Source organism: Rattus norvegicus, chromosome 1, assembly GCF_036323735.1.
Source record: "Rattus norvegicus strain BN/NHsdMcwi chromosome 1, GRCr8, whole genome shotgun sequence".
In the NCBI taxonomy this organism is placed as follows: Eukaryota; Metazoa; Chordata; class Mammalia; order Rodentia; family Muridae; genus Rattus; species Rattus norvegicus.
Genome location: NC_086019.1, coordinates 215,622,627 through 215,650,500, shown reverse-complemented (window position 1 = coordinate 215,650,500; position 27,874 = coordinate 215,622,627). Strand labels below are relative to the sequence as shown.

Below are 27,874 nucleotides of genomic sequence, written 5' to 3'. Positions count from 1 at the left end.
ACTGTCACCAAATTCAGACAATATTGTAGATGCCAAGAAGTGCATGTTGACAGGAGCCTGATATAGCTGTCTCCTGAGAGGCTCTGGAAGAGCCTGACAAATACAGAGGTGGATGCTCCCAGCCAACCATTGGACTGAGAACGAGGTCCCCAATGGAGGAGTTAGTGAAAGGACTGAGGTAGCTGAGGGGGTTTACATCTCTATAGGAAGAACAACAATATCAGCCAACCAGACACTCCAGAGTTCCCAGGGACTAAACCACAAACCAAATAGTACACATGAAGTGACCCTTGGCTCCAGCCACATATGTCACAGAGGATGGCCTTAGCATATATGAGAAGAGAGGCTTCTGGTCCTATGAAGGATTGATGTTCCAGCATAGGGGAATGCCAGGGTGTTTAATCTGTAAAATGCTTAGGGAAATGGATACCTAAATTCAGTGGTTGGGACTGATCTTTTTCAGTACTCATCTCTATCCTCTAGGCCTTATATTTTAACTTCAGAGAGTAGGAACAGGTTGATACACATATCTCATCTAAGACTGAACACTAACATTAACTTACTATTAACACTTGACACCTTATGAATCTCTGCACTAACCACTGCCTACTTCAAAAAGAAACTCCATTGACCAAGACCTAGAGCAGTGCGTGCATGCGTGCGCACGTGCGCGCGCGCGCACACACACACACACACACACACACACACACACACACACACACACTTTTCAGAAGATAGTTTGTTACAAGAGCAATTATCAAAGTAAGAATATTTGGTCCCTGTCAGGTACTATGGTTTCTTTAGCCATAGCTTTTGACCAGGTTTACTAAAGGAGACATGAATGCCTTCCTATGAAGTATGCTCCAAATCCAGTCATAAAGTGGTTGATTAACCCAATAACATCCATATCACTATTATATCTTCAGGCATAGGCTGGCATTGTATTGTACAGGCTGCATTCCTGGGTAAGGCCATGTTTTTCTTTTTCTTTTCTATTTGCTTCATTCATTTAATCCTATTTCTCCTTTATCTTTCCAGTTGCCCTGCCTACTTCCATTCTCTTTCTCACTTATTATGCTCATATTTGTTTTAAGTGATTTTTAACTTCATAACATGCAGTATATTACATAAACATTAGGTTTTTCATACTTTGGTTTATGGTCATTGGTTATTTATTTAATATGCTTCAGCCAACTTGAAATCTATGGTGTGAACACCAGAAGCTCCTTACTATAGCAACTGTTTCAGCCTATCTGCTTAGCTCAGCTTCTCCTGGCTCAACTGTCTCCTAACTGTATCTTCTGCACCAATTCCCTTCTTCTCTCACTTTACTCAATCTGTTCTCTCAGCCTTTGCTGGCTTTTTTTTTATTCTCTCCTGGCTATATCTTCAGATATACCACAGGATCTACTGCACTCATAATTGATAAAACCCCCCAACTCCCAAGACCCATAGATGCCACTGGGTCCAGTGGATTCGGGGACCCTCCATCCCCCCACCCCGAAACCCCACACGCCAAATACCAATCCCCTACTACTGGTCCTTTTTGCTGGGACAGACTACTAGCTAGTCTGCTCCCTGGAAGAGGGTATATCCTGAGACATACCAGAGGACCCAGTGCACTCAGAACATTTGACATCATACCCTGAAGCATACCAGAAGAACCACTGTATGCAAAACATTTGATACCACAACTGAGGCATTCCAGGAGATCTGCTGCACCCAGGGCATCTGACACTACAACTGGAGATATCCCAGGAGATCCACTGTATCTTGGACACCACAGTTTGTAGGCACGCCAGGAGTTCCTCTGTATACAGGGCAACTGGGCAATTGACACCACAGTCTGAAGACCTCCCAGGGGCTCTGATGCATGCAGGGCAAGTGACCCAAAAGAATGAAAGCCTCCCTAGAGTGTAGTTACACACAAGGAAAGAGAAACCACAGTCTATTGACACTCCCCAACCCCCAGAGGACAGCTTCTCATGTGACAACAGCTTGACTGCTCCTTTAAAGATCCAACAGTCTGAAGGCCTCCCAGGAGATCTACTGCAGCCAGGGCAACAAATCAGGAGCTTTTCTGCCCTCAGAATACTCTCCAGTTACAGCCAGGGCCACAGGGCTACCAAGAGACCTGTTGCAACCCAGGGACAAAAGAGGCAGACTCCGGACAGAGTCACCCAGACCAGCAAACATTAGGGATAACCAGATGGCAAGAGGCAAGGGTAAGACTATAAGCAACAGAACCCAGTATATGTGGGCATCATCAGAACCCAGTTCTCCCAGCACAGCAAGCCCTGAATACACCAATACCCCTGAAAATCTGGAAACTGACCTAAAATCCTATCTCATGAAGATAACAGAGTCCTTTAAGGAGGATATAAATAACACAATAAAAGAAATACAGGAAAACACAGGTACTCAGGTAGAAGCCCTTAAAGAGGAAACAAAAAAATCCCTTAAAGAAATATAGGAAAACACAAGCAAATAGGTGAAGGAATTGCATAAAGTGTTGCAAGATCTAAAAGTGGAAGCAGAAACAATAAAGAAAACCCAAATGGAGGCAAACCAGGAAATAGAAAACCAAGGAAAGAAGTCAGGAATTGTAGATGTAATTATCACCAACAGAATACAAATAATAGGAGAATCTCAGGTGTAGAAGATATGGTAGAAGAGATTGACACAACGGTCAAAGAAAATTCAAAACATAAAAAACTCCTAACCCAAAATGTCCATGAAATTCAGGACACAATGAAAAGATCAAATCTAAGAATAATTGGAATAGAGGAGAATGAAGATTCCCAGCTCAAAGGACCTGAAAACATCTTTAACAAAATCATAGAAGAAAACTTTCCCAACCTAAAGAAAGAGATGGCCATAATGGTACAAGAAACCTACAGAACACCAAATAAATGGGACCAGAAAAGACAATCCTCTCATCACATAATAGTCAAAACACTAAACACATAGAACAAAGCAAGAATATTAAAAGCTGCAAGGGAAAAGGGGAAAGTAACATACAAAGGCAGACCTATCAGAAATATACCAGGCTTCTCAACAGAAACTATGAAAGCCAGAAGAGCCTGAACAGAGGTCATGCAGACTCTAAGAGAACACAAATGCCAGACCAGGCCACTATACCCAGCATAACTCTTAATCAATGTAGATGGAGAAACCAAAATATTCCAGGACAAAACCAAATTCAAACAGTATCTATCTACCTGTCCAACCCTACAGAGGATCCCAGAAGGAGAACTCTAATACAAGGAAGATACCTATACTAATGAGAAGACAAGATATTAAACAACAAAGCCAAAAGGAGAAAACCAAAAGCATATAAAACTACCTACAAAGGCAAATATAACAGGAACCAACAGTCATCTGTCTTTAATATCTCTTAATATTAATGGATTCAACTCACCTATAAAAAGACATAAGCTAACAGACTGGATATATAAACAAGATCCAACATTTTGCTGCATACAAGAAACACACCTCATTAATAAAGACAGAAGTTATCTCAGAGTAAAAGGATGGGAAAAGGTCTACTAAGCACATGTTCCCAAGAAACAAGCTGGAGTTGCCATCCAATTTATATCCAATAAATTAAACTTTCAACCAAAAGTTATCAAGTATGATGAGGAAGGACACTTCATATTCATCAAAGGGAAAATACACCAAGAGAAAGTCTCAATTCTGGACATTGATGCCCCACATGCAAGGGCACCCACACTCATTAAGATAAAAATCTTTACTAAACCTCAAAATACATATTGAGCCCAACACAATAATTGTGGGATACTTCAACACCCCACTCTCACCAATGGACGGGTCATTGAAACAGAAACCAGAGACACAGTAAAACTAATAGAGGTTATGAAACAACTGGATTTAACAGATATGTATAGAACATTTTACCCCAAAACAAAAGAATACAACTTCTTTTCAGTACCTCATAGTACCTTCTGCAAAACTGACCATATAATTGGTCATAAAACAGGCTTCAACAAATACAAGAAGACTGATATAATCCCATGCACCCTATCAGACCACCATGGTCTAAAGCTGGTCTTCAATAACAGCAAAAGCAACAGAAAACCCACATACATGTGGAAACTGAATAATTCTCTACTCAATGATAATTTGGTCAAGGATGAAATAAAGAAAGGAATTAAAGACGTCCTGGAATTTAATGAAAGTGTTGACACATCATACCCAAACCTATGGAACACAATGAAAGCAGTGCTCAGAGAAAATTCATGGCACTAGGTGCCCTGGTAAAGAAACTGGAGAGATCTTACACTAGCAACTTAACAGCACACCCAAGAGCTCTAGAACAAGAAGAAGCAAACTCACTCAAGGGGAGTAGAAGGCAGGAAATAGCCAGACTCAGGACTGAAATCAACCAAATAGAAACAAAGAGAACAATACAAAGAATCAGCAAAACCAAAAGCTGGTTCTTTGAGAGAATCAACAAGATAGATAAACCCCCAGTTAAACCAACTAAAAGGCCCAGACACAGTATCCAAAGTAATAAAATCAGAAATGAAAAGGGAGATATAACAACAGAAATGGAGGAAATACGAAAAAATCATCAGATTCTATTACAAAAGCCTATACTCAACAAAACTAGAAATTCTAGATGAAATTGATGTGTTTCTAGACAGATACCACATACCAAAGTTAAATCAAGAGCGGGTAAACTTTCTAAACAGGCCCATATCCTATAAGGAAATAGAAGAAGTTATTAAAATCCTCCCAACCAAAAATAGCCCAGGGTCAGATGGATTTAGTTTAGAATTCTATCAGACCTTCAAAGAAGACCTGACACCAATATTCCTCAAACTATTCCATAAAATAGAAACAGAAGGAACACTACCTAAGTCATTCTATGAAGCCACAGTTACTATGATATCTAAACCACACAAGGAATCCTACCAAAAAAAGAGAACTTCAGACCAATCTCGCTTATGGATATCAATGCAAAAATACTCAATAAACTCCTCTCAAACCGAATCCAATAACAAATCAAAACTATCATTTACCATGATCAAGTAGGCTTCATCCCATGGATGCAAGGTTGGTTCAATATATGAAAATCCATTACCGTAATCCACCATATAAACAAACTCAAAGAACAAAATCACAAGATCATCCCCTTAGAAACTGAAAAAGCATTTGACAAAATATCACACCCCTCCAGTTAAAAATTACTGGAGAGGCGGGCTGAGGACTGTGCCGCGGGCCAGAGCAATGGGGCACCAAGGGCGGGGACGATGGGGCCTGGCAGCCAGCGGTGGCAGTGGTAGGCCTTGCCTAGCAGCCGGGACTCGGGGAGGTAAGTGTTGAGCCGGCTCTGAGGCCGCCGCGGATGGGCCAAACTCGGACTGGAGGGGCGGAGCGCGAGCGGAGGACAGCAAGCGAGGCGGGCCAGTGGGCCCGGCCGCTGCCGGTCTGAAGCAGAAGTGAGCGCGAGGGAAAGGGGTTGGGCGAGGCGGTGGGAGGAGCGGCGAAGGGGCGGAGGCTGAGCGGCGAGAGAGCGGCGCCGGACCAAAGGCGGCCACCCGGACGAGCGCCCTGAGGTGGTGGCAGTGGCCCCCTGGGCGGGTGCGTGGGCGCCAAGCAAGACTCCTCGGGCAGCCTGAATGAGAACTCGGAGGGCATGGGAGTTCCTCTAGGTCGTAACCAGCCTTTGAAAAAGGAAAAACCAAAATGGAAAAGCTACTATCCCATGACAGATCGCAAACTGCGCAGCAAGAGGGATGAATTCTGGGCCACTAAGCCAGCTTTTGAAGGCTGGAAAGAGATCTGGGATGCCTTGAAGGCTGCTGCATACGCTTTTGAAAGCAATGATCATGAACTGGGCCAGGCCACTGATGGTGCAAACATAACACTACCACACGGTGCGCTGACAGAGTGCTGTGATGAGCACCACAGAACAAGATAGAGGAAAAGAGTGGCAGAGACTGGATATCCCTGAGGCCACCTACCAACTCTGGACAGGAATCTCAGCTCCCTCTGCGGCTCTCCACAGGCAAAAAGACCTTAACTTTGTTGTAGGCAGCACAGACACGGTGTTCCACATGGAAGAGCCGCTTACATGCCACAGAGACTGTGGAGCCAGGCAGCCAGCGGTGGTTCTTCTCTGGCAGGCCTCGCACTGATAAGATGAAGCCGGATGAATTGAAGATCCCCAAGGACTATGTGGTGCAGGTTATAGTGAGCCAGCCTGTGCAAAACCCAACACCAGTGGAGAACTGAGCTGGATTTGCCTTCTTCCAAGATCCCTTGGCTCCTTTTTATTGTTACCATTTCCTACTCGAAGGTGTGAAATTTACTTTCACTGCTCTGAATTCCCTATGAATGGATTTAGTTCTGAGGAATTACCAGTGAAAAATTCCAACTGTGATGGAGACCAACAAAAATAATAAAACACACAGAGTACTCTTATAATTACAATTTCTAATTGAAAGAACAGTTAAGAAATAGATGACCATTTATTTTTTAAAAAAAGTCTCAACTGTGTAATGGCTGTATTTAAATGATTTTGAATGTAAACAGACACCAGACCCATCAAAAACAGTACCAAGCACCTTTTGGACACAGAATTTTTTATGACATATGTCAAATATTTTTTTCTAGAACCATCAATAACAGTTAAAAAACATTTTTTTTTAAAAAGTGGAACCTAAAAGAGCATAGGGTTTTGCTTCTCTTCTGGGTTTGTATTCCTACTCCATCAGGAAGCAGTGGAGACCGGGAGTTGTCAGTATGGCTTCCCCTGCCTGCCCATCCTTATTCACAGCCACTCATTCCTGCGGCCATCACACTGGCAGCAGGATCACGGGGTAGTAATTTGGTAAGTAGTTGGAGCTCTCACTCTCAGTTGAGAACTCTCCAGTCTTCCTGCATAGTAATTTTTTTCTTTTTCTACCCCCATTCCTTCTGCCAACTGTACAGTAATTTTAAAATGTCTGTGGTACCCAGGCTTGACAGCTAGCTACTATGTCATGCCGTTGCTGATCTTGCCGCTCTGCGTAGCCATTTCTGCAGCTGTCTGGCCCTGCCTATACATTTCTGGGCCAGGCAAGACAGAAATGGAGTATAGCTACTTCCAGTCCAGAATAAAAAACAGTCCTCTACTTCCAGCCTGCAGGGAATGTAAGTTAAACCTTCTCTGCCTGTTCCTGGGAAAACTGTGCCTATCTATTCTCAGCCTTGGAGAAAATGCCAATTTAAAATTTTCAAGTGTTTCAAGTGTTCAGCTAACCAGTGTCACTTAATCAGTGTTGGTAGGAACAAATGGTAGCACCGGGCCCTAGACATTTCACTCTGATTCCAGTCACTGTGGTGGCAGTGTTCTTCCCACACCTTCCTGACAAAGGTAAATTAACCTCCATCTGCACACCAGGCTAAGGGACTGGAACTGAGGGAATCAGGTTGACCTTCTCTGGAACCTCTGAAAGCTTGCTCTTGCCAGGCATGGTGGTGCCTGCCTTTAATTTTGGGCCTTGGGAAGCAGAAAGAGGCAATTCTCAGAATGTGAGACCAGCCCAGAGTACATAGCTAGTTCTAGGCCAGCCAGACCTACATAGTGAGGCTATGGCTCAAAAAAAAAAAAAAAAATTGGTTCCCTGAGAAGGGGGCTACCATGTGACCACACTGTCTCTGAGAGTTTGTGAGCAGGAAATGAAGTTAGGTTCTGTGCTCTTCTCAGTCAGGAAATGCCAAACCTCCAGTGCATATTCGGATGTCAAACGCCAGCATAAGTTTGGTGGCAAAATGAAACTTCTAAGTACTTTAAAATGTAATTTTTGAGGGGTATTAAATTTCCTATAGCCTGTTTAAATCTATCTATAATTGTAACCTATGTTTTGAGAACTCTAACCATTTCCCTAATTCTGTTCATCAGTCAAGGTTTGTGGCTAATTTAGATCTGATGGGGACTCGGTCTAAATTCAGAAATGCACGGCTTTAGCAATCAAGAAGGACACTCACATGTCCTTGTGGAGGTTCTTGGGTACTCCAGGGCATCACCCACCATCAAAAAGGTCGGTTCTGGTCCCCTGCGTCTGAGACACCGCCAGAACCTGAAGGGACTGACCGGATAAACAGTTCTCTGCACCCAAATCCCATGGGAGGGAGAGCTAAACCTTCAGAGAGGCAGACACGCCTGGGAAACCAGAAGAGACTGCACTCTGCACACATTACTGATTCCACAGGAAAACACCAAACGCCATCTGGAACCCTGGTGCACAGACGCTCCCGGAAAGGGTGGCATAGATCTTCCTTGTTGCTGCCCCGACGGAGAGCTCATAAGCAACACACCACGAGCAAACATGAACCTCAGGACCACAGGTAAGACCAATTTTTCTGCTTAAAGCGAACTGCCTGGTGAACTCAAGACACAGGCCCACAGGAACAGCTGAAGACCTGTAGATAGGAAAAACTACACGCCCGAAAGCAGAACACTCTGTCCCCATAGCTGGCTGAAAGAAAACAGGAAAACAGGTCTACAGCACTCCTGACACACAGGCTTATAAGACAGCCTAGCCACTGTCAGAAAAAGCAAAACAAAGTAATAATAGAGATAATCTGATGGCGAGAGGCAAGCGCAGGAACCCAAGCAACAGAAACCAAGACTACTTGGCATCATCGGAGCCCAATTCTCCCACCAAAGCAAACACGGAATATCCAAACACACCAGAAAAGCAAGATAAAGTTTCAAAATCATATTTGATCATGATGCTGGAGGACTTCAAGAAAGACGTGAAGACCTCCCTTAGAGACACAGGAAAACATTAATAAACAAGTAGAAGCCTACAGAGAGGAATCACAAAAATCCCTGAAAGAATTCCAGGAAAACACAATCAAAGAGTTGAAGGAATTAAAAATGGAAATAGAAGCAATCAAGAAAAAACACATGGAAACAACCCTGGATATAGAAAACCAAAAGAAGAAACAAGGAGCTGTAGACACAAGCTTCACCAAAAGAATACAAGAGATGGAAGAGAGAATCTCAGGAGCAGAAGATTCCATAGAAATCATCGACTTAACTATCAAAGATAATGTAAAGCGGAAAAAGCTACTGGTCCAAAACATACAGGAAATCCAAGACTCAATGAGAAGATCAAACCTAAGGATGATAGGTATAGAAGAGAGTGAAGACTCCCAGCTCAAAGGACCACTAAATATCTTCAACAAAATCATAGAAGAAAACTTCCCTAACCTAAAGAAAGAGATACCCATAAGCATACAAGAAGCCTACAGAACTCCAAATAGATTGGACCAAAAAAGAAACACCTCCCATCACATAATAGTCAAAACACCAAAAGCACAAAATAAAGAATATTAAAAGCAGTAAGGGGAAAAGGTCAAATAACATATAAAGGCAGGCCTATCAGAATCACACCAGACTTTTCGCCAGAGACTATGAAAGCCAGAAAATCCTGGACAGATGTCATACAGACCCTAAGAGAACACAAATGCCAGCCCAGGTTACTGTATCCTGCAAAACTCTCAATTAACACAGATGGAGAATCCAAGATATTCCATGACAAAACCAAATTTACACAATATCTTTCTACAAATCCAGCACTACAAAGGATAATAAATGGTAAAGCCCAACATAAGAAGGCAAGCTATACCCTAGAAGAAGCAAGAAACTGATCGTCTTGGCAACAAAACAAAGAGAAGAAAAACACACAAACATAACCTCATATCCAAATATGAATATAACAGGAAGCAATAATCACTATTCCTTAATATCTCTCAACATCAATGGCCTCAACTTCCCAATAAAAAGACATAGATTAACAAACTGGATACACAATGAGGACCCTGCATTCTGCTGCCTACAGGAAACACACCTCAGAGACAAAGACAGACACTACCTCAGAGTGAAAGGCTGGAAAACAAGTTTCCAAGCAAATGGTCGGAAGAAACAAGCTGGAGTAGCCATTATAATATCAAATAAAATCAATTTTCAACTAAAAGTCATCAAAAAAGATAAGGAAGATAAGGAAGGACACTTCATATTGATCAAAGGAAAAATCCACCAAGATGAACTCTCAATCCTAAATATCTATGCCCCAAATACAAGGGCACCTACATACGTAAAAGAAATTTTACTAAAGCTCAAAACACACATTGCACCTCACACAATAATAGTGGGAGATTTCAACACCCCACTCTCATCAATGGACAGATCATGGAAACAGAAATTAAACAGAGACGTAGACAGACTAAGAGAAGTCATGAGCCAAATGGACTTAACGGATATTTATAGAACATTCTATCCTAAAACAAAAGGATATACCTTCTTCTCAGCTCCTCATGGTACTTTCTCCAAAATTGACCATATAATTGGTCAAAAAACGGGCCTCAACAGGTACAGGAACATAGAAATAATCCCATGCATGCTATCAGACCACCACGGCCTAAAACTGGTCTTCAATAACAATAAGGGAAGAATGCCCACATACACGTGGAAATTGAACAATGCTCTACTCAATGATAACCTAGTCAAGGAAGAAATAAAGAAAGAAATTAAAAACTTTTTAGAATTTAATGAAAATGAAGGTACAACATACCCAAACTTATGGGACACAATGAAAGCTGTGCTAAGAGGAAAACTCATAGCTCTGAGTGCCTGCAGAAAGAAACAGGAAAGAGCATATGTCACCAGCTTGACAACACACCTAAAAGCTCTAGAACAAAAAGAAGCAAATACACCCAGGAGGAGTAGAAGGCAGGAAATAATCAAACTCAGAGCTGAAATCAACCAAGTAGAAACAAAAAGGACCATAGAAAGAATCAAAAGAACCAAAAGTTGGTTCTTTGAGAAAATCAACAAGATAGATAAACACTTAGCCAGACTAACGAGAGATTAACAAAATCAGAAATGAAAAGGGAGACATAACTACAGATTCAGAGGAAATTCAAAAAATCATCAGATCTTACTATAAAAGCCTATGTTCAACAAAACCTGAAAATCTGCAGGAAATGGACAATTTCCTAGACAGATACCAGGTACCGAAGTTAAATGAGGAACAGATAAACCAGTTAAACAACCCCATAACTCCTAAGGAAATAGAAGCAGTCATTAAAGGTCTCCCAACAAAAAAGAGCCCAGGTCCAGATGGGTTTAGTGCAGAATTCTATCAGACCTTCATAGAAGACCTCATACCAATACTATCCAAACTATTCCACAAAATTGAAACAGATGGAGCACTACCGAACTCCTTCTATAAAGCCACAATTACTCTTATACCTAAACCACACAAACACACAACAAAGAAAGAGAACTTCAGACCATTTTCCCTTATGAATATCGACGCAAAAATACTCAATAAAATTCTGGCAAACCGAATCCAAGAGCACATCAAAACAATCATCCACCATGATCAAGTAGGTTTCATCACAGGCATGCAGGGATGGTTTAATATAAGGAGAACCATCAACGTGATCCATTATATAAACAAACTGAAAGAACAAAACCACATGATCATTTCATTAGATGCTGAGAAAGCATTTGACAAAATTCAACACCCCTTCATGATAAAAGTCCTGGAAAGAATAGGAATTCAAGGCCCATACCTAAACATAGTAAAAGCCATACACAGCAAACTAGTTGCTAACATTAAACTAAATGGAGAGAAACTTGAAGCAATCCCACTAAAATCAGGGACTAGACAAGGCTGCCCACTCTCTCCCTACTTATTCAATATAGTTTTTGAAGTTCTAGCCAGAGCAATCAGACAACAAAAGGAGGTCAAGGGGATACAGATTAGAAAAGAAGAAGTCAAAATATCACTATTTGCACATGATATGATAGTATATTTAAGTGATCCCAAAAGTTCCACCAGAGAACTACTAAAGCTGAGAAACACCTTCAGCAAAGTGGCTGGGTATAAAATTAACTCAAATAAATCAGTAGCCTTCCTCTACACGAAAGAGAAACAAGCCGAGAAAGAAATTAGGGAAACGACACCCTTCATAATAGACCCAAATAATATAAAGTACCTCGGTGTGACTTTAACCAAGCAAGTAAAATATCTGTACAATAAGAAATTCAAGCCTCTGAAGAAAGAAATTGAAGAAGACCTCAGAAGATGGAAAGATCTCCCATGCTCATGGACTGGCAGGATTAACATAGTAAAAATGGCCATTTTACTAAAAGTGATCTACAGATTCAATGCAATCCCCATCAAAATACCAATCCATTTCTTCAAAGAGTTAGACAGAACAATTTGCAAATTCATCTGGAATAACAAAAAACCCAAGATAGCTGAAACTATCCTCAACAATAAAAGGACTTCAGGGGGAATCACTATTGCTGAACTCAAGCAGTATTACAGAGCAATAGTGATAAAAACTGCATGGTATTGGTACAGAGACAGACAGATAGACCAATGGAATAGAATTGAAGACCCAGAAATGAACCCACACACCTATGGTCACTTGATTTTTGACAAAGGAGCCAAAACCATCAAATGGAAAAAAGATAGCATTTTCAGCAAATGGTGCTGGTTCAACTGGAGGTCAACATGTAGAAGAATGCAGATCGATCCATGCTTATCACCCTGTTCAAAGCTTAAGTCCAAGTGGATCAAGGACCTCCACATCAAACCAGATACACTCAAACTAATAGAAGAAAAACTAGGGCAGCATCTGGAACACATGGGCACTGGAAAAAATTTCCTGAACAAAACACCAATGGCTTATGCTCTAAGATCAAGAATTGACAAATGGGATCTCGTAAAACTGCAAAGCTTCTGTAAGGCAAAGGACACTGTAGTTAGGACAAAACGGCAACCAACAGATTGGGAAAAGATCTTTACCAATCCTACAACTGATAGAGGGCTTATATCCAAACTATACAAAAAACTCAAGAAGTTAGACCGCAGGGAGACAAATAACCCTATTTAAAAATGGGGTTCAGGCTAAACCAAGAATTCACAGCTGAGGAATGCCGAATGTCTGAGAAACACCTAAAGAAATGTTCAACATCTTTAGTCATAAGGGAAATGCAAATCAAAACAACCCTGAGATTTCACCTCACACCAGTGAGAATGGCTAAGATCAAAAACTCAGGGGACAGCAGATGCTGGCGAGGATGCGGAGAAAGAGGAACACTCCTCCATTGTTGGTGGGGTTGCAAACTGGTACAACCATTCTGGAAATCAGTCTGGAGGATCCTCAGAAAATTGGACATTGAACTGCCTGAGGATCCAGCTATACCTCTCTTGGGCATATACCCAAAAGATGCCCCAACATATAAAAAAGACACGTGCTCCACTATGTTCATCGCAGCCTTATTTATAATAGCCAGAAGCTGGAAAGAACCCAGATACCCTTCAACAGAGGAATGGATACAGAAAATGTGGTACATCTACACAATGGAATATTACTCAGCTATCAAAAACAACGGCTTTATGAAATTCGTAGGCAAATGGTTGGAACTGGAAAACATCATCCTGAGTGAGCTAACCCAATCACAGAAAGACATACATGGTATGCACTCATTGATAAGTGGCTATTAGCCCAAATGCTTGAATTATCCTAGATCCCTAGAACAAAGGAAACTCAAGACGGATGATCAAAACGTGAATGCTTCACTCCTTCTTTAAAAGGGGAACAAGAATACCCTTGGCAGGGAAGAGAGAGGCAAAGATTAAAACAGAGACTGAAGGAACACTCATTCAGAGCCTGCCCCACATGTGGCCCATACATATACAGCCATCCAATTAGACAAAATGGATGAAGCAAAGAAGTCCAGGCCGACAGGAGCCGGATGTAGATCTCTCCTGAGAGACACAGCTAGAATACAGCAAATATAGAGGTGAATGCCAGCAGCAAACCACTGAACTGAGAATAGGACCCCCGTTGAAGGAATCAGAGAAAGAACTGGAAGAGCTCGAAGGGGCTCGAGACCCCTTATGAACAACAATGCCAAGCAACCAGAGCTTCCAGGGACTAAGCCACTACCTAAAGACTATACATGGACTGACCCTGGACTCTGACCTCATAGGAAGCAATGAATATCCTAGTAAGAGCACCAGTGGAAGGGGAAGCCCTGGGTCCTGCTAAGACTGAACCCCCAGTGAACTAGATTGTTGGGGGGAGGGCGGCAATGGGGGGAGGATGGGGAGGGGAACAGCCATACAGAAGGGGAGGGGGAGTGATTAGGGGGATGTTGGCCCGGAAACCGGGAAAGGGAATAACACTCGAAATGTAAATAAGAAATACTCAAGTTAATAAAAAGAAAGAAAGAAAGAAAGAAAGAAAGAAAGAAAGAAAGAAAGAAAGAAAGAAAGAAAGAAAGGCTCGTTAATAAAATAAAAAAAAAGAAGAAGAAGAAGAAGGTCGGTTTCTTTGTCACACCGAATACCAGTATCTCAATCTCCATCAGTTGGAAAAGTGTTTAGAAAACCTATTATTTTTCTAAAGGAAATTTGATGGTGTCATGAATAACTTGATTGTTTTAAAAGGTCTTGTTTGTTTCTTGAAGGTTTGTCCTAAGAGCTTTTTGTTTGGGGGGAATTTTTTTTTTAATTTTAAAGAAACATATACTTGGAATAATGATCCTCCAGGCATGGTGAGAAAAAACCTAGGTGGTGGAAATTGTCAAAAGGTTAATAACCTAGGTGAGAAAAAAAAACATGGTGCTGGTAACTATCAATAGATCAATGTAAAATGGGATCAATACTTGACGTGTATCATTTTAGTATGTAGGGATGTTTGTGTTTTTTTTTAATTAAACTTTGAATCAAAATCAAAACAAAACAAAAAAATATTGGAGAGATCAGGAATTCAAGGCCCATTTCTAAACAGAATAAAAGCAATTTACTGCAAACCAACAGCCAATATCAAATTATTTGGAGAGATACTTCAAGCAATCCCACTACAATCTGGGACAAAACAAGGATGCCCACTCTCCCTGTATCTATTCAATATAGTACTTGAAGTGCTAGCTAGAACGATAAGACAACAAAAAGAGATCAAAGGGATACAAATTGGCAAAGAAGAAGTAAAGGTGTCACTACTTGGAGATGATATGATGGTATACATAAGTGACCCCAAAATTCTACCAGAGAGCTCTGGCTGATAAACAACTTCAGCAAAGTATCCGGATATAAAATTAACTCAAATAAATCAGTAGCTTTCTTTTATACAAATGATAACAAGCTGAGAATAAAATTATGGAAACAATTCCCTTCACAATAGCCAAAGATAATATAAAATATCTTGGGGGTAATTCTAACCAAACAAGTAAAATACCTTTATGATTAGAACTTCAAGTCTCTCAAGAAAGAAACTGAAGAATATCTCAGAAAATGGAGCAATCTCCCATGCTCGTGGATTGGCAGATTTAACATAGTAAGAATGGCCTTCCTACCAAAGGCACTCTACAGATTCAGTACAATCCCCATCAAAATCCCAACTCAATTCTTCAAAGACATGGAAAGGGCAATTCTCAAATTCATCTGGAATGGAAGAGTAGTGAAAACAATTCTTAACAATAAAAGAACGACTGAAGGAATCAGCATTCCTGTCCTCAAGCTCTACTACAGAGCAATAGTGATAAAATCTGCATGATATTGGTACAGAGACAGACACATTGATAAGTGGAATAGAACTGAAGGCCCAGAAATAAAACCACACACTTACACACACTTGATCTTTGACAAAGAAGTCAAAAATATACAATGGAAAAAAGAAAGCATCTTCAATAAATGGTGCCAGTCTAACTGGGTGTTTGTATGTAGAAAAATGAACACTCCTCCATTGCTGGTGGAATTGCAAACAGGTACAACCACTCTGGAAATCAATTTGGAGGTGCCTCTGAAAATTGGAAATAGATCTACCGAAAGACCCAGAAATACCACTCTTAGGAATATACCCAAAAGATGCCCCCATAATGCCACAGGGGCAAATGTTCCACTATGTTCATAGTGGTCTTATTTGTGATAGCCAGAATCTGGAAACAACACAGATGTCCCGTGACAGAAGAATGGATACAGAAAATGTGGTTTATCGCACAATGGAATACGACTCAGCTATCAAGAGTGAGGACATCCTGAGGTTTGCAGGCAAATGGATGGAACTGGAAAATATCATCCTTAGTGAGGTAACTCAGACCCAAAAGGACATGTATGGTATATTCTCACCAATAAGTGGATAGTTGCCAACAACAAAAACAACAATAACAACAACAAAACAAGTACAGAATACCCAAGATACAGTCACACTTGGGAGGAAGAAGAAAGCAACCACACGGAGGGAGGGAGTAAGGGACCTGGGAGGGAAAGGGAATGGGGGAGAGGAACATGATTTGGTATTGGATGGGGGAAAAGGACTGAGGGACAGCAGAAAGAATGGAAACAGGCGACCTCGGGAGGAAGAAGGTTGGGAGGACCCTCCAGAATGTATCAGAGACCTGGGAGGTGAGGGACTCTTAGGACTCAAGGTGAGGGGCACCTTAAATGAAATGCCCTGACACACAGAGGCAAAATTCCTCTAGGACCGGGCACTTCCTGTGTTTACCGGAAGTCCCACACCCTCGGATCCCGGCCCGCAGGAGCTCTCTGCTCCCAAACCCCGTGGGAGGGAGACCTCACCGCCTAGACAGGTGGGCACTCCTGAGGCTGCAGAGCGGAGGAGACCACCAACACTGCCCACCCCTGCCCACAACCCTGGCCCAAGAGGAAACTGTATAAGGCCTCTGGGTTCCCGTAGGGGAGGGCCCAGGAGCGGCAGGACCCCTGCGCCTGAGACACCGCCGGAACCTGAAGGAAACAGACCGGATAAACAGTTCTCTGCACCCAAATCCCGTGGGAGGGAGAGCTAAACCTACAGAGAGGCAGACACGCCTGGGAAACCAGAAGAGACTGCACTCTGCGCACATCCAGACGCCAGAGGAAAACACCAAACGCCATCTGGAACCCTGGTGCACGGAGGCTCCCGGAAAGAGCGGCGCAGATCTTCCCAGTTGCTGCCGCCGCGGAGAGGACTTGGGCAGTACCCCACGAGCAAACTTGAGCCTTGGAACCACAGGTAGGACCAACTTTTCCCCTGAAAGAAACCTGCCTGGTGAACTCAAGACACAGGCCCACAGGAACAGCTGAAGACCTGTAGAGAGGAAAAACTACACGCCCGAAAGCAGAACACTCTGTCCCCATAACTGGCTGAAAGAAAACAGGAAAACGTGTACAGCACTCCTGACACACAGGTTTATAGGACAGTCTAGCCACTGTCAGAAATAGCAGAACAAAGTAACACTAGAGATAATCTGATGGCGAGAGGCAAGCGCAGGAACCCAAGCAACAGAAACCAAGACTACATGGCATCATCGGAGCCCAATTCTCCCACCAAAATAAACATGGAATATCCAAACACACCAGAAAAGCAAGATCTAGTTTCAAAATCATATTTGATCATGATGCTGGAGGACTTCAAGAAAGACGTGAAGAACTCCCTTAGAGAACAAGTAGAAGCCTACAGAGAGGAATCACAAAAATGCCTGAAAGAATTCCAGGAAAACACAATCAAACAGTTGAAGGAATTAAAAATGGAAATAGAAGCAATCAAGAAAGAACACATGGAAACAACCCTGGATATAGAAAATCAAAAGAAGAGACAAGGAGCTGTAGATAGAAGCCTCACCAAAAGAATACAAGAGATGGAAGAGAGAATCTCAGGAGCAGAAGATTCCCTAGAAATCATTGACTCAACTGTCAAAGATAATGTAAAGCGGAAAAAGCTACTGGTCCAAAACATACAGGAAATCCAGGACTCAATGAGAAGATCAAACCTAAGGATAATAGGTATAGAAGAGAGTGAAGACTCCCAGCTCAAAGGACCAGTAAATATCTTCAACAAAATCATAGAAGAAAACTTCCCTAACCTAAAAAAAGAGATACCCATAGGCATACAAGAAGCCTACAGAACTCCAAATAGATTGGACCAGAAAAGAAACACCGCCCGTCACGTAATAGTCAAAACACCAAACGCACAAAATAAAGAAAGAATATTAAAAGCAGTAAGAGAAAAAGGTCAAGTAACATATAAAGGCAGACCTATCAGAATCACACCAGACTTTTCGCCAGAAACTATGAAGGCCAGAAGATCCTGGACAGATGTCATACAGACCCTAAGAGAACACAAGTGCCAGCCCAGGTTACTGTATCCTGCAAAACTCTCAATTAACATAGATGGAGAAACCAAGATATTCCATGACAAAACCAAATGTACACAATATCTTTCTACAAATCCAGCACTACAAAGGATAATAAAGGGTAAAGCCCAACATAAGGAGGCAAGCTATACCCTAAAAGAAGCAAGAAACTAATCGTCTTGGCAACAAAACAAAGAGAAGAAAAGCACACAAACATAACCTCACATCCAAATATGAATATAACAGGAAGCAATAATCACTATTCCTTAATATCTCTCAACATCAATGGCCTCAACTCCCCAATAAAAAGACATAGATTAACAAACTGGATATGCAACGAGGACCCTGCATTCTGCTACCTACAGGAAACACACCTCAGAGACAAAGACAGACCCTACCTCAGAGTGAAAGGCTGGAAAAAAACTTTCCAAGCAAATGGTCAGAAGAAGCAAGCTGGAGTAGCCATTCTAATATCAAATAAAATCAATTTCCACTTAAAAGTCATCAAAAAAGATAAGGAAGGACACTTCATATTCATCAAAGGAAAAATCCACCAAGATGAACTCTCAATCCTAAACATCTATGCCCCAAATACAAGGGCACCTACATACGTAAAAGAAACCTTACTAAAGCTCAAAACACACATTGCACCTCACACAATAATAGTAGGAGATTTCAACACCCCACTCTCATCAATGGACAGATCATGGAAACAGAAATTACACAGAGATGTACACAGACTAAGAGAAGTCATGAGCCAAATGGACTTAATAGATAATTATAGAACATTCTATCCTAAAACAAAAGGATATACCTTCTTCTCAGCTCCTCATGGTACTTTCTCCAAAATTGACCTTATAGTTGGTCAAAAACCGGGCCTCAACAGGTACAGAAAGATAGAAATAATCCCATGCGTGCTATCAGACCACCACGGCCTAAAACTGGTCTTCAATAACAAGAAGGGAAGAATGCCCACATATACGTGGAAATTGAACAATGCTCTACTCAATGATAACCTAGTCAAGGAAGAAATAAAGAAAGAAATTAAAAACTTTTTAGAATTTAATGAAAATGAAGGTACAACATACCCAAACTTATGGGACACAATGAAAGCTGTGCTAAGAGGAAAACTCATAGCGCTGAGTGCCTGCAAAAAGAAACAGGAAAGAGCATATGTCAGCAGCTTGACAGCACACCTAAAAGCTCTAGAGCAAAAAGAAGCAAATACACCCAGGAGGAGTAGAAGGCAGGAAATAATCAAACTCAGACCTGAAATCAACCAAGTAGAAACAAAAAGGACCATAGAAAGAATCAACAGAACCAAAAGTTGGTTCTTCGAGAAAATCAACAAGATAGATAAAACCTTAGCCAGACTAACGAGAGGACCCAGAGAGTGTGTCCAAATTAACAAAATCAGAAATGAAAAGGGAGACATAACTACAGATTCAGAGGAAATTCAAAAAATCATCAGATCTTACTATAAAAGCCTATATTCAACAAAACTTGAAAATCTACAGGAAATGGACAATTTCCTAGACAAATATCAGGTACCGAAGTTAAATGAGGAACAGATAAACCAGTTAAACAACCCCATAACTCCTAAGGAAATAGAAGCAGTCATTAAAGGTCTCCCAACCAAAAAGAACCCAGGTCCAGATGGGTTTAGTGCAGAATTCTATCAAACCTTCATAGAAGACCTCATACCAATATTATCCAAACTATTCCACAAAATTGAAACAGATGGATCACTCCCGAATTCCTTCTATGAAGCCACAATTACTCTTATACCTAAATCACACAAAGACCCAACAAAGAAAGAGAACTTCAGACCATTTTCCCTTATGAATATCGACGCAAAAATACTCAATAAAATTCTGGCAAACCGAATCCAAGAGCACATCAAAACAATCATCCACCATGATCAAGTAGGTTTCATCCCAGGCATGCAGGGATGGTATAATATACGGAAAACCATCAACGTGATCCATTATATAAACAAACTGGAAGAACAAAACCACATGATCATTTCATTAGATGCTGGAAAGCATTTGACAAAATTCAACACCCCTTCATGATAAAAGTCCTGGAAAGAATAGGAATTCAAGGCCCATACCTAAACATAGTAAAAGCCATATACAGCAAACCAGTTGCTAACATTAAACTAAATGGAGAGAAACTTGAAGCAATCCCACTAAAATCAGGGACTAGACAAGGCTGCCCACTCTCTCCCTACTTATTCAATATAGTTCTTGAAGTTTTAGCCAGAGCAATCAGACAACAAAAGGAGGTCAAGTGGATACAGATCGGAAAAGAAGAAGTCAAAATATCACTATTTGCAGATGATATGATAGTTTATTTAAGTGATCCCAAAAGTTCCACCAGAGAACTACTAAAGCTGATAAACAACTTCAGCAAAGTGGCTGGGTATAAAATTAACTCAAATAAATCAGTAGCCTTCCTCTACACAAAAGAGAAACAAGCCGAGAAAGAAATTAGGAAACGACACCCTTCATAATAGACCCAAATAATATAAAGTACCTCGGTGTGACTTTAACCAAGCAAGTAAAAGATCTGTACAATAAGAACTTCAAGACACTGAAGAAAGAAACTGAAGAAGACCTCAGAAGATGGAAAGATCTCCCATGCTCATGGATTGGCAGGATTAATATAGTAAAAATGGCCATTTTACCAAAAGCAATCTACAGATTCAATGCAATCCCCATCAAAATACCAATCCAATTCTTCAAAGAGTTAGACAGAACAATTTGCAAATTCATCTGGAATAACAAAAAACCCAGGATAGCTAAAACTATCGTCAACAATAAAAGGACTTCAGGGGGAATCACTATCCCTGAACTCAAGCAGTATTACAGAGCAATAGTGATAAAAACTGCATGGTATTGGTACAGAGACAGACAGATAGATCAATGGAATAGAATTGAAGACCCAGAAATGAACCCACACACCTATGGTCACTTGATTTTTGACAAAGGAGCCAAAACCATCCAATGGAAAAAAGATAGCATTTTCAGCAAATGGTGCTGGTTCAACTGGAGGTCAACATGTAGAAGAATGCAGATTGATCCATGCTTATTACCCTGTACAAAGCTTAAGTCCAAGTGGATCAAGGACCTCCACATCAAACCAGATACACTCAAACTAATAGAAGAAAAACTAGGGCAGCATCTGGAACACATGGGCACTGGAAAAAATTTCCTGAACAAAACACCAATGGCTTATGCTCTAAGATCAAGAATCGACAAATGGGATCTCATAAAACTGCAAAGCTTCTGTAAGGCAAAGGACACTGTGGTTAGGACAAATCGGCAACCAACAGATTGGGAAAAGATCTTTACCAATCCTACAACAGATAGAGGCCTTATATCCAAAATATACAAAGAACTCAAGAAGTTAGACCGCAGGGAAACAAATAACCCTATTAAAAATGGGGTTCAGAGCTAAACAAAGAATTCACAGCTGAGGAATGCTGAATGGCTGAGAAACACCTAAAGAAATGTTCAACATCTTTAGTCATAAGGGAAATGCAAATCAAAACAACCCTGAGATTTTACCTCACACCAGTGAGAATGGCTAAGATCAAAAACTCAGGTGACAGCAGATGCTGGCGAGGATGCGGAGAAAGAGGAACACTCCTCCATTGTTGGTGGGATTGCAGACTGGTACAACCATTCTGGAAATCAGTCTGGAGGTTCCTCAGAAATTTGGACATTGAACTGCCTGAGGATCCAGCTATACCTCTCTTGGGCATATACCCAAAAGATGCCCCAACATATAAAAAAGACACGTGCTCCACTATGTTCATCGCAGCCTTATTTATAATAGCCAGAAGCTGGAAAGAACCCAGATACCCTTCAACAGAGGAATGGATACAGAAAATGTGGTACATCTACACAATGGAATATTACTCAGCTATCAAAAACAACGGCTTTATGAAATTCGTAGGCAAATGGATGGAACTGGAAAATATCATCCTGAGTGAGCTAACCCAAACACAGAAAGACATACATGGTATGCACTCACTGATAAGTGGCTATTAGCCCAAATGCTTGAATTACCCTAGATGCCTAGAACAAATGAAACTCAAGACGGATGATCAAAATGTGAATGCTTCACTCCTTCTCTAAAAGGGGAACAAGAATACCCTTGGCAGGGAAGAGAGAGGCAAAGATTAAAACAGAGACTGAAGGAACTCGCATTCAGAGCCTGCCCCTCATGTGGCCCATACATATACAGCCACCCAATTAGACAAGATGGATGAAGCAAAGAAGTGCAGACTGACAGGAGCCGGATGTAGATCTCTCCTGAGAGACACAGCCAGAATACAGCAAATACAGAAGCGAATGCCAGCAGCAAACCACTGAACTGAGAATAGGACCCCCATTGAAGGAATCAGAGAAAGAACTGGAAGAGCTTGAAGGGGCTCGAGACCCCATATGTACAACAATGCCAAGCAACCAGAGCTTCCAGGGACTAAGCCACTACCTAAAGACTATGCATGGACTGACCCTGGACTCTGACCTCATAGGTAGCAGTGAATATCCTAGTAAGAGCACCAGTGGAAGGGGAAGCCCTGGGTCCTGCTAAGACTGAACCCCCAGTTAACTAGACTGTTGGGGGGAGGGCGGCAATGGGTGGAGGGTTGGGAGGGGAACACCCATAAAGAAGGGGAGGGGGGAGGGGGATGTTTGCCCAGAAACCAAAGAATTATTATTAAGTATTAAATAAATTAAAAAAAATGAAATGCCCTACAGTGGGCAGAGGGAACTTGTTGAGCCCACCTCCAGTAGAAAGAGATGGCATCAAGTGAGGGATGGGATTGCCATCCCACAGTCAAACCTGTGAGCCGTAAAAATTTCTGTCTGAAAGAACTGCAGGGATGGAAATGGATAAGAGCCTGAGGTAATGAAAGTCCAGCCACAGGCCCAAAGTGGGATCCAGCTCAAGGGGAGGCCCCAATACCTGACACCTTTACTGAGGCTATGAAGTGCTTACAAAAATGGACTTCTCATAACTGCCCTCTGAAAGACCCATCAAGCAGCTGAAAGAGTCAGATGCAGATACTTGCACCCAACCAATGAACAGGAGCTGCTGACCCCTTTGGTTGAATTAGTGACAAGCTGGAGGAAGCTTAGGAGGAGGGCAACCCTGTAGGAAACCAGCAGTCTCAACTAACCTGGACCCATGAGATCTTTCAGAAGCTGGATCACCAACCAGGCAGCATACACCAGATGTAATAAGGCCACCAACACATATACAGCAGAGGACTCCTGGGTCTGGATTCAGGCAGAGAAAATGCACCTAACCCTAAAGTGACTGGAGGCTCCAGAGAGTTTAGAGGTTTGGTGGGGTGGGGACATCCTTGTGAAGACAGGGGTGGGGGTGTAGGATGTGGAACTGTCAGAGTATGGACCGGGAAGGGAGTAAAATCTGGAGTACAAAAATAAATTAATTTTTAAAAAGATAATAGGAAAGGACATAACTGCAGAGCATGACTGTGAACCTTTACAAACTCAACCATGGTGGAACCTCAAATATAATTTTAAAACCAGGGGTGGTACCTTTGCTAGAGCAGATGAATAAAGCTTAGAGGTATTACACACACACCCATACACACATATGCATGCACACACACACACACACACACACACACACACACACACACACAAAAGAAAGATAAAATCAAGAAAGATAAAATAATTAGACAATGTGTGCTTTCCCTCCTTTAAAAGTTATGAAGCAGAATTTTCTGCAATGAGCCTTTCATACAAAGACACCAAGCAAATTGAATCATGTATTTGTGTACTGTTAACCCAGCATTTTAAGTATAAGAATAAAAGTACCATTTTAAAAGTCTGTTATTGCTCCAGTGATTTGAAATGTGAAGACTGTAATTATTTCTGTATTTCTGTTCTTCATATTTGTATATCAGAAATATTCTGTTTTAAATTTTGTAATTTTAATCACTCATATATTCAATGACACCGACCCCTTGCTTATACTTTCATTCTGAATTATAGCTACACTTCTATATCCATTAAATTTATATAGTTCATAAAATGTCTTGTTAACAGAATTTGAAAATAATTTCCCTTCTAAAAATCTGTCTATTGTTGTCATGTTAACAGTAACAAGCCTTGTGAGCTGCCACTTGCCTGAAGGCTGGACCAGTGAACCTCACCTTGTATAAATATCCCTGGTCCCCACAGGCTCTGGGAGAGTCCATTTGCTCACCATTTGCTAAGTCTAAAAGCAAACTGAGCACCATGAGGCTGAGCCTATGTCTTCAGACCATTCTGGTTGTTTGTTGCTATGAAGGTGAGTATTATTTACGATTAATTCAGCCACAGCTCCTGCTAAGTTTGTCTCTTTTAAGAGTTGGTATGTATCTATGTGATAAGGTTGAGATCAGGGAAAAGCAATAATCTCGAATTTATTCCAACCTCTTTAACTAGCCCTCCTCAAAACAGTCCAGGTACATTCAACTAAGTTTTTTCCTACTTAGGAAGTTTGGTGTGGGGCCAGAATGAACAAAGATCAGGAAATACTTTTACTAAAGGGTTTCTGTTTGTGTGTTATTTTTCCACTTCATTGTATCTGGGAAGGTGACTTGAGAAAACTCTCCATTCTTAGCAGTCAATCTTCTCTGAAACTGTGAGTAATACCGCTTCAAATCCTTCAACTAGACTCTGAAGATAATCAGACCTGTGTAGTCTGATCAGTTTCCTGGGAGTCCTAGCAATAATGGTGATAGAAATAGTGTGGTCGTTCCAGTAAGATATCGGTTTCTCTTATTATTTTTTTAAATTGGGCGAAGCTTTACTGCACGAACTGTGGATGTGGATTCCAGTACACTCTCGTAAATCTATGTATGAAATAGGAACCAAAAGACAAGATTGGAGATAGATAAGTGGTGCGGTAAAAACTAGTGAATGTTGCCAAATGCAAACAAAACAAAACAAAACTGGGAGACTCAAACACCTCTTTTTCTCTCCTTCCCTTCTCCTTCTCCTCTTCCTTCCCACATCATCCTCCTTCAGGTTCTCTCCCCTCCTTCTCCTCTTCCTTCCCTCTCCTATTTCCCTCCAGTCTTTTCTTCCTGGCACTAATCTTTTCCTCTCCTCCCTACCTGCTGCCTCCCCTCCCCTCCACCCCCTCCACATAACCCCCTCATCTTTTCACCTAAATTTTGTTTTTCTTCTTCATCTTTACCCTCTTTACATTTATTTTTTTCTGCTCTTCATACATTTTGGAGGTCTCAGAACTTCTGACACCTTATAACAAATTCCTTCAAAAGCCACTTGTCACTTAGGAAGGATCATAATTTGGCCTCTCAGTAATTTTTGATTCATTTTTAGAAATTACGTGAAGTGTGTTTAAGAAAGATAAAACAAGTCATTCTTTCAAAGCGTGATGGAAATGTTAACACATTATCATCTGTGGTCATCAATACATAATACAAATGCTCAATGTTTCATTTCTTACACGCTGGAAACTTGTTTTTTAAACCCTATATGTTCCTTAATGAAAACTCATCACTTGCTTTTGAAAAATGAATAAGGGTTCTTCTCCCACCTATGACTTTCACATTTTCTAGAAATGTGTGACTTTAGATAATGTGTTTGATGTAACTAAGGTTTGAATTTTTTCCTTCCAGGTTAGAAAGTAGACTAGTAGTTCTCAAGGCTGTAAAGAAAAGAGCATATAATTTCATGGGATGCACAAAGCATAAGCATGGATAGGTGTAATCATTGCTCAGTGAATATCTCTTTGTAATTATACACACTGATTTTTCCAAGAACCATGCTTAATGGTATGCTAACATTAAAAGAAAATTCATTTCCCACAAGTCATTCTAAATGTTTGTAGAGTTTTATAAATATACTTTGTTATACTAGCTGAAGAGAGATTCATGCAAAAAAACTCAATTAATTAAAAAGAAAATAAGCTGGAGGTAGTGTCACATTCCTGTAATCCCGGCACTTGGGAGGCAGAGATAGGTAGATCTCTGAGTTTGAACCTTGAGGCCTCCCTTGGTCTACAGAGTGAATTCCAGGACAGCCAGGGCTACACAGACAAAACCTGTCTAGAAAAGAAAACAAAAACAACAAAAAAGTAATTTTGATTAACTAACCTTTTCCCCTTTCTCCATACACTATCAGCTAATGCCAACCATGTCTGTGAAGCTGTTAAGCATGAAATCATAACCTTCATACTAAAGAGGGAAGAAGAACTGAAGACAGAGCTTGAGAACTATGATGCACCACTAGAGTCCATTGAAGCAAAACTGAAGGTGAAGAGATGTGTAGACCAGATGAGCTATGAAGACAGATGTCGAGTATCAGGAGCGCTGGTATGGTCACTTTACTTTTCACTCTCAGAAGTTAACTTGTCATTCTGTGGGGGACATATGAGTGGGTGGAATCATGGGACATCCATGGTTCAGGAACACACTGCTGATCAGAGTTCAGTTGTAAACAGTGCCTGGGGTATCTGCCTCCTTCTAGAGTTTCACCCTAGAATCAACACTCCTGTGGCTTTCTAATAAACACAAATAGGGCCCTACAAAATGAGGATTCGAGGCTAATTCTATTGTGAATCAAAGGAAGTTACACCTGGGGACTTGTGGCCCACTCCGTCCCCTCCTGATCACAGAAAAATCATAGCGAGATAGGAACTTGAGCCTCAGTGCTGAGTCCGTTCCGAGTGTGTTTACATGAATTTGGAACAAGTTTCTGCAAGTAAGCATTATTCTGTGTTATTTCCCCAAGCACACTTTCCATTTTCCCCTTCTGTCTTTCCTCAGTGACCTTTCTGCTCTAGATTTCTGTTTATTTCCAGAGAGAAATTGTATCGGAATATGATTGGCAAAGATGGACAGAAATACATTTGCTTGAAACCACCTTGTTCTACGAGAAATTGACTTTCCCTACTTAAAATGAATGACTCAATATATTGTACTTAATGGGTTTTGATTGAATACTCAATGTATTGCACCAGTTAATTACACTCACTGCATGTTACCATCTGTCCATTGTTATCTAAGTCTTGGGTCTTGCACTTAATGTGTTTCGATATTTTTAAAAACTTGAATTTTTCCATGATGGTTAAAAAAGGTACAGGGATTCTGCTCTAAAACCATCTGGCCCTGTGCGTTTTGTTTTGGCTGAGAGACTCTAATGACTGTTTCTACTTCCTTAGGAGTTACATTTATATAGTTTACCTGATCGTGATTTAATTGGTAATTTCTACCTGTCAAGAAAATCATCCATTGCAGTTACATTTTCCAATTTTGTGAAGTATATAAGCTTTTGAAATAAAACCTAATGATTCTTTAAATTTCTTCAGTGTCTGTATTTATGTCTCTCTTTTCATTTCCGAGTTTGTTAATTTAGATAGACTTTCTGCCTTGTAATTAGTTTGGCTAAGAGTTTGTCTATCTTACTGATTTTCTTAAAGAACCAGCTTTTGGTTTTGTTGATTATTTGTATTGTTCTCTTTGTTTATAATTGATTAATTAAAGTCCTGAAGTACTGTTTTGGGAGACAGGAGAGAAGAAAGTGACCAGGTTGTAATGTGAATAAATATATTAATCAATGGAAAAAGCTACATATAATCTCTATCAACATTACTATCAAGCCTAGGGATCAGGCATCAGAAACAATGTGTTTTGTTAAG

General features: G+C 40.9%; 1 protein-coding gene and 1 pseudogene across 1 annotated transcript; both read left to right on the top strand.

Annotated features, from left to right (window-relative positions):
* Positions 1-5,253: 5,253 nt before the first annotated feature.
* On the top strand, positions 5,254-6,444 carry Ubtd2-ps1 (ubiquitin domain containing 2, pseudogene 1; annotated as a pseudogene).
* On the top strand, positions 5,481-27,167 carry Scgb1d2l1 (secretoglobin, family 1D, member 2 like 1). The gene is made up of 3 exons (XM_017590479.3): positions 5,481-6,859; positions 24,325-24,514; positions 26,359-27,167. Exons 2-3 carry the CDS (start codon positions 24,463-24,465, stop codon positions 26,739-26,741), a joined length of 435 nt encoding a protein of 144 aa, XP_017445968.2. The 5' UTR covers positions 5,481-6,859; positions 24,325-24,462; the 3' UTR covers positions 26,742-27,167.
* The last annotated feature ends 707 nt before the right edge of the window (positions 27,168-27,874 follow it).